General features: G+C 39.8%; 1 protein-coding gene across 1 annotated transcript in view; it reads left to right on the plus strand.

Moving 5' to 3' along the window:
- Positions 1-6559, plus strand: part of LOC143292138 (uncharacterized) — a 6838-nt gene extending 279 nt beyond the window's left edge. The window contains exon 2 of the mRNA XM_076602325.1: positions 3678-6559. Coding sequence (XP_076458440.1) covers positions 3678-4190 — 513 coding nt within the window. The 3' untranslated portion in view covers positions 4191-6559. The remainder of the gene's footprint in view (positions 1-3677) is intronic.
- The last annotated feature ends 1643 nt before the right edge of the window (positions 6560-8202 follow it).

Raw genomic sequence — 8202 nt, forward strand, 5'->3', positions numbered from 1 at the left:
AATGTCAGTTTCTCGGCATAATGTTGTATTTCCAAAGACTTTAAAAAGACAAATACTTTGTGAAACGGACGTGAAATGTGCTTGTGAAATGGGGTCGCGTGACCTCAAACTGGTTCGTCATTGATTCGGCTGTGCATAACAAAGTCCATTGTTGGAGGGAGCGTAATTCCTCCACAGACACGAAGGCATTTGATCTCGTACTGTCGTTGTTTTGAATTATGTTTGTTATGTTTATGTCTTATGTGTTAAATGAGCGTGGTTTGTGTGGATTTTGTCATAAATCACATCTCCAGGCGTGTGTAATTCTAGTATTGATCGTCCAAGCGGAGTCCGAGTGTGCCACGCGCAACTGTTGATCGATTTCCGGCTCAGGCCTCCACTTGGAAGTTCTCGAAACGAACAGGTTGCATACTCTCATTCGCTGATTCGGCAGGACATTACAATTTGATACATGTGACTAAAGTTCGAAACAAACATATTGTTGTATGTACTAATTGAATGAAGCGTATATTTTTTTCAATGAAGCCGCATTATCATTTGACAACAGATCTCTCTCAGCGTTCTCATTATCATGAAATCTGACTCATCAAACCCACCAGCAGACGATCAGTCAGCGACAGTCTGCACAGGATGTGTATGTTCCATGCGGAATCGACTGATTTTTGGCTAACGAAATTCATGTTTATTAGCTGGTTTGACATGACAACAGCACAACGATTGTACATATTCAGATGTTTCACACACAAATCTAAATTGATACACCGTTTTATTTATTCGTGTTTTATTTCAGTTTGTGTTGGAATGTTTCGATTCCCGACCTGCAAACCAGAAACAGGGAAATAAAACAATGGCTGCCTCGTATCCGCGATCCAGAAATAAGGGGGAGGGAGAAAAAAAAAGGGATGATCTAGGTCTAGTGGCTGTTCGTAGACTCTCTTTGTCTACGAGTTCTATTTTTAGCCTTCCTCGTGACACTGCAGGGATTCACGAAACAGTATATCATGTAGCTCCCTGCGTGGGGAATCGTCGCGTTCGTGTGACGTCACCGCGGGGGGGCGGGGCTTCGCCGAGGTTGCAGGTCAATAAACGGAATCACCTGACACGTTGAGGTCAGCCTGACTGCTTTTGCTGCTGCTAGGTTGGCCGCTGTTTCTGTGAGGATTGTTGCTAACTGTGATGAAAGCGGCATTGAAGAAGCAACAAAAGGGTATTGGCTGGGCTTAAGTCACATGGGCAGTCAGTCTGCATGTTTTCAAGCTCATCTCTTTCGTATGTCTAGCGCCCATGTCAATGTTTGGTACTGCTACTTAAAAACAAAAACTTAAAAACAATAACATAATATATAAATAGCTGATTAGTATTTCATCACATGGTGATGCGTCAACAAATGGCAGTAAATAGTGCACAAGCACTGTTACGGCTGACTCATTCTTTCAGCATTTACAAATGGGAAAGGGATGGGCAACCTTACCGGATTCAGTATGCAGTGTATTTACGATACTTTTGGTTTCACAACCAAGTGGGGAAACAGGATTTAGAGGAAAGGTTTCGAAATTTTAAAAAATATTGCCCAGTTTCAGTCAGGACAGGAATTTATTTAGTTAGTTATTTATTCAGATAAGAAGACGTGATCATTCTGCAGCTCAGATTATTTATTTTTTAATCACTTGATATTTTTCAAACACAGTTGTTTTTTTTGGAGGGGCGGGGGGTGTTTGGGGGTGGGGTTGTTTTGTTTTATAACACAACTGAATTAGACACATTTTATCAATGTGACAATTGTTTATAAATACTTTAGATAACTCAAGAATGAAGTTTTCGGTCATCACCTGAACTTCACCCCCGTCATACCCCCACCTCCTACTCCACCAGCCAGCCCTTCCCATCTTCCTCTCAAAAAACAAACATACAAAAAAATCACAAGCACATTGCAGCCACAGCCACCTTGCGTTTACAAACCACATGTTATTTATTATAACTTATGACTCTGTGCTTAGGGTTCCCACACAATCGTGAAGTCTGGAAAAGTTTTTGGGGAAAACATTGGAGGAACGTTTCCAGGGCTGGAAAAGTCTTGGAATTTTGATTGATATTCACCACATGTACAGTAATCAAGACATTTTTGCTTATGCAAAATAATAACAATAATAATGATAAGATTGAGAGAGAGAGAAAAGTAAAGGCAAAGTGGCGAAAACAGTGTCAAGAGCTAAGCGATTTTTTTTTTTCCAGGAACAGTGTCAGGACATCTCATATTTTCCTTCTTCTCTTTTTCTCCACAACTTCTTACTCTCTGTGGTGCTTCTGTTGTGTACGTGTTTGTGCATGTTTGTAATTTGTATGTTTTGAAAGTTACTTTGTTAGAGCCCTGGTCATTGGCATCTGGAGAGAGAATCCAAAGGATCTTCTTCTTCTGCGTTCGCTCATATGTACACAAGTGGGCTTTTACGTGTATGACTGTTTTTACCCCGCCATGTAGGCAGCATACTCTGTTTTCGGGGGTGTGCTTGCTGGGTATGTTCTTGTTTCCATAACCCACCGAACGCTGACATAGTTTACAGGATCTTTAACATGCGTATTTGATCTTCTGCTTGCATATGCACACGAAGGGGGTTAAGGCACTAGCAGGTCTGCACATATGTTGACCTGGGAGATCGTAAAAATCTCCACCCTTTACCCACCAGGCGCCGTCACTGTGATTCGAACCCGGCACCCTCAGATTGACAGTCCAACGCTTTAACCACTAATTGCGCCCGTCATCCAAAGGATCCAAAATCTTTCCAGTCTCCCAGGTAAAACACACAGTGCTAGTGCCTGAACCCCCTTTGTGTGCATACAAACATATGCATGCAGAATTGCAGATTTTGCTTATTTATCCTGTAATCTGTGACAGCGTTCGGTGGGTAATGCAAACAAGAACATACCCAGAATGCACACCCCTGAAAACAGAAGATTGTTGGGTTCATGGCAAGCTAAAGAATGGTCAAACTTGTAAATGCCCACTCATTCAGAACAAGAACACAAGTGAACATAAGAGTTGCAGCCCAAGAATGAAGATTGAGCTCCCTCTTGTAGTCCATTAGTAGTAGTAATAATGATAATAATAATGGTATTTATACTGCGCTGAATCTTGTGCAGAGACAAATGAAAGTGCTTTTGCACCAGTCATTCTCACGCACACATAACTCTAAAACTGGAGAAACTGAAGACAAGGAAGAAGCAGGGAAGGGAGGCTATTTTGGGAAGAGGTGGGTTTTAAGGCCAGACTTGAAAGAGCTGAGTGCAGAGACCTGATGAAGCGAAAGAGGAAGTTCATACCAATTGCAAGGTCCAGAGACAGAAAGAACGGCAGTATAGTAAAAACGTATTCTGCGCAGTTCAACTGGTGAAGTGGCAGGCTTTCAACAAGTAGTAGTATTTAGATAAATGGCATATTGTGATACAGGGATTATTGTTAAGTTTTGTATTATACAATTCATAGTATTGTTTGGTGTTTGGTTTCTTCTCTCATTTTTTCTTTTTCCAATCTTTTTCTTCTTAAAAAAAATTATTAAAAATTTTTTTTTTTTAAACTACATATTTATTGGCCATTCACAGTCCCACCTGACCAATATATATATATATGTATATATATGCACATGTATAGATCTATATTTTTCTTTCCACACCTGTTCCAGATCTTCCTATCACAGGTGAAGAACGAGGAGTCGAAAGCACAGGCCTTGTCACTGTCGCTGGTGTCGTCGTCAGAGGTTCCCGAACCGATCCTGGAATCGCCGCCCCCACAGTGGATCTCCGACGATGAGCTCATCAGCCTGTCCGTCAAGGAGCTCAACCGCTTTCTCAAGGGCAAGAGCCGGGAGGAGGTAATCAAACTGAAGCAGCGAAGAAGGACGTTAAAGAACCGTGGCTATGCGGCCAACTGCCGCGAGAAGCGCATTTCCCAGAAGGAGGTTCTGGAGACGGAGAAGCATCAGCTGCAGGCGGAGGTGGACCGGCTCCAGCGGGAGAATGATGTGGTGAAGATGGAGTTGTCCGCCTTGAAGACAAAGTGTGACGCGCTGGAACAGTTCGCCAGGGTCAACAACATCTACATCCCCATGATGCTGTCGTCAGCGTTATCGTCGGCCACTCACACCTCCGTCATCGTCAAGAAGGAGCAGCAGTTCCCTCAGACCACCGTGTCTTAACAGAGGACTGTCTCTCATCCGTCGTGACGTCCGATGGTGGGGGGAGACAGTACAACCTCAAAGGTCAAACTGAACTCTGTTTTTTTCTTTTTCTTTTTTTACAAACAATCAAGACGGTGCATACAGACTTTTTGCAAAACTTTTTTTTTTTTTTTTGGTGACAGTTTTGAAATTTTGCCACAATTTCAACAAACAAAATAAAAAAAAGAAGTCAGGAGATATTTTTATAAAAACAATGAACTTCGGTGAAAAGAAAAAATACACAACTGTGAGCCTTAAATCATATTTTGCGTACCTACACCCCACCAAGATGTCTGCCATTCATTGAGAAACTGAAAATTTCATTGTCATCGTCATGATGCATAATTTTTTCGTCATTAATGTAAATCAGTCTCATTTATCGTTCAGACACATACCATCTTCCAAATTATTCATCATTATCATTTCTCATCCATGTTTATCATTGTCATTGTAGTGGATACTGTGTAGAGATCTAGACTCCACGAAACACAAAAAGTTTACTACAACGAAAGTGATATTTGTACCACCAGAAAGAAAGAGAGAGAAGAAGAAAGGACAGCATTTATGTTTTCTAACATTTTATTCTATGCTGTGTAACGTCCTGGTACTTTTTTCATGAAAAATCGGTTAATTATCATCAGAAAAAGTGTATCAAATGGTTTCTCGTTTTTTTTCTGTTCTTTTTGGAGACGATTTACCTGGTTTATATCCCCTATCCTCAAGAAAAGCTTCTGTTGCTCAGCATAAGGATGGGTAGACGTAAAGAAACATTCATATTTGAACATCATTAATTGATATTTATCATAATGTAATTTATAAGTAACCTGTGTGACTTTCCTTTAAGTCATGGCTCTGTGTGTGTGTGTGTGTGTGTGTGTGTGTGTGTTGAGAGAGAAGGGGATGGATAGAGACACAGAGAGAGATTAGAGGGAGAAAACTCAAGGAAAAAGAAAGAGGGGAAGAAGTCAAACTGGATGAATTAAACTACGTATCTAGTTACACAGATTTCATGAAAAATTCACCTTTTGGTTTGGAATACTTCACATTAGTTTGCTAACTTGACCATGCTCCTTTTTACTCAACTTTTTTTCTTTCTTTTTTTCTTTTTTTTTAATGAGTATGTTGAAATTGAAGAACACATCAGCAGAATGACATGATTTTACAGTAAGAAAGTTGAAATTATAAAAAATTATACATGTGGCTTAGAGTCATCAGCAGCATTATCAATAATTTGATTTAAAAAAAAATCTTTTTATTGTTTTGAATTAGTGAAACAGAAAACAAACCTAGAGAAACCCTTTGCACGTATACACAGAACTTTAAACTGACCTGAAGCATTTTGTCACCTTGTGGGTCACTCCTAGTGACCCAGAAATGGCCCATGATCGATGACCCATAGAGGTGGACCGGATCCTTGCCTTTCGAGGTCGGCTCTAGCTGCAGCAAACCCCAACTTCTCCCGTTTTGCCTCCCCCCCCTCTACCCCCTACCCCCACCCCCGTGGACACACTGGGCTAGACATTCCCAAATCATTTCTATTCCTGGGAATAAGGACTAAAGTAGATTTATATATTTTTTATTTGAAAACTATTTGTCCCCCCCAATTTCTGCTTGCCCACCCTAAGTAAGGGACAGTTGCTACAAGTAACTACCTTGCTACAAGTAACTACCAGTAGTAGTAAAGTGGCAAGTCAGCTGAATCAGAATAACTTGATTATGGCAGTAGGAGAAATTAAAGAAATTAAGCTGGCATGATTTATTATATATATATATAAAAAAAAAAAAAAAAAAGTGGTATGTATTGCAGGATAAAAGAAAAAAAGAAAACAAAAGCTGGGGTGGGGTTGGAGATTTAAACTGATTAACGTGAAGAAGGGGGGTGAGGAGCTGGTACGCTCTGTCTGCGCTGAAGCTGACTCTCCCTTTCCCTAACACAGTAACAGTCAGAAATCAGTTGCCCAACGGACAAGTGGAGAGAGTGAGCATTTCCACTTGTCCGCCAGGTTGTGTGGTCCCGCTAGAAGGTATAGTGGTCCCCACTAGAAGGTTGTGTGGTCCCACTAGAAGGTTCAGTGGTCCCCATTGGAAGGTAAAGTTGTCCCAGACAAGCAGACAGGATTGAATTTCAAGCCCTTATATTGTCCACCAACCCAACTCTTGTTCTTGTGCCACTAGTCTCCCTCTTGACGTTTCGCCTTGAGCATGAAGTGAGAAAAAAGATGAGTTGGTGTTGCTGAAGATTCCATCACACAAACGCGTAATGTTGCGCTCTGTTCTAGTCAATTGTTTTTTTGGATTGTGTTGTAAGTTACCTGAATCTGTTTCTGGTCTTTCCATAGATTTGTAAACTACTGGGTAATGAAAGAAAAAGCAGGTCTTGCTTAATTTATGTTAACAGTTCATTGACAGTTTTACATTTAAAAAAAAAGATTATACTATCCATGATTAAAAAAAAAATATATAGAGATATATATATATATATATATATACATAGAGAGAGAGAGAGAGTGGTCTGTTTTCAAGTAATTTTCATGTATTCAAGATTTTTAATTAACTGATGTCAGTTTATTCAACATTTATCGAGACTATCATCAGTCGAAATGAGTTCATTCAACCCAGACCATAATTTTACCTACTTGATTTAATTTTAAACATATTGATACAGTGCGTTAGCTGTGGTTGATAATTTTGGTCATGAATTAAACAGATACTCAAGTAGTTAACTGAGTAAGACTTCTTTTTTTTTTTCAACTTAGAAAAAAAAAAGAAGATGTTTTGCAGCCAAAATGAAGTATGATCATGTATTGTTGTAGACAGAAAATGGAAGAAGGTGACAAAAAATTTCCCCACCTGGATTTGTCTGTGAATGGAACACGGAGCCATGTGGATGGGTGATCAGGGTACTAGCCAGTTGGCCCTTGTATTTGTCATTGCGTACGACCAGTTACATTGTTGCTGTTGTTTTATTTGCATGGAGGGGAGGGGGGTGCAGGTAGGAGCAAGAAACTTTTCTCCTTTTTTTTCTCCTCTATTGGCTGTGTTATGGTAGTCATCTTTTTTTTTTTTTTTTTTTTTTTATTAGAGATTTTTGTTTCTTCAAGGAGTTTCCTTTTTCTTGTTTTTTTGGGGGTGGGTGGGTGAAGGGGGTTGTGATACATTTCTGATATTTTTAAAATATTTTATATGAAAAATTTGACATCGGTTTGGGTTTTTTGGGTTGTTGTTTTGTTTTTTTTTTCACTTACTGACTTCGTCAATGATACCTTAAAAAGCATATCCTTCATTCAATCGTTACGTTTGGAAATGGAAGGTTCACAGGCAGGCTTATAATATAATCTGATTTTTGTATCTTGAAGAAAAAAAAAAAAGAAAACGAAAAAAGGGGGAGTTGTTTTCACACAGATCCGTTGTGGTTTTTCATTGTGTACTGTGTTTTCTTGATGACTAATTTATGTATACCTTCCTCCCTCCCTCTCATCCTCCTCCCCCCTCCCCTCCATCCCCCCCCCCCCCCACACCCCCACACCCCCTCCCAACCACCCACTATCCTTGCTTCCTTTTTGGAGAAGAAAGAAAATTTCAAGCTCTCCTTCCCCCCCTCCCCCAGTGTGTGCAATTTTTTTATCGTTGTCATCACTGTCGTACGTGTACTCCCAACTGTGTCCTCTGTTGTGCAGATGGAAAGGTTTGGTATTGTTTGTGTGTGTGTACATTACATAATTTATATTTCATCATTTTTCATTCATGCTCCCATTTTTTTTTTTTTTTTTTTTTTTTTTTTGGTCTTCTGGTGGGGGAAAAGCCAAAGTATCATATTTGTCATTACTTTGTTGTTAAATATTTTATGCTTTTTTTTTTTTTTTTTTTTTTTGCAATCATGCCCTGACCAAAGGTGTGGTGGTGATGGTGGTGGGGGGAGGAGGGAGGATGATCGGTCGAACTTGAAACGTACGCTTGTGTTGTTTTTATTTTTATTTGGAAAAGAAAAGAA

This window comes from Babylonia areolata, chromosome 18 (genome assembly GCF_041734735.1).
Source record: "Babylonia areolata isolate BAREFJ2019XMU chromosome 18, ASM4173473v1, whole genome shotgun sequence".
Taxonomy (NCBI): Eukaryota; Metazoa; Mollusca; class Gastropoda; order Neogastropoda; family Buccinidae; genus Babylonia; species Babylonia areolata.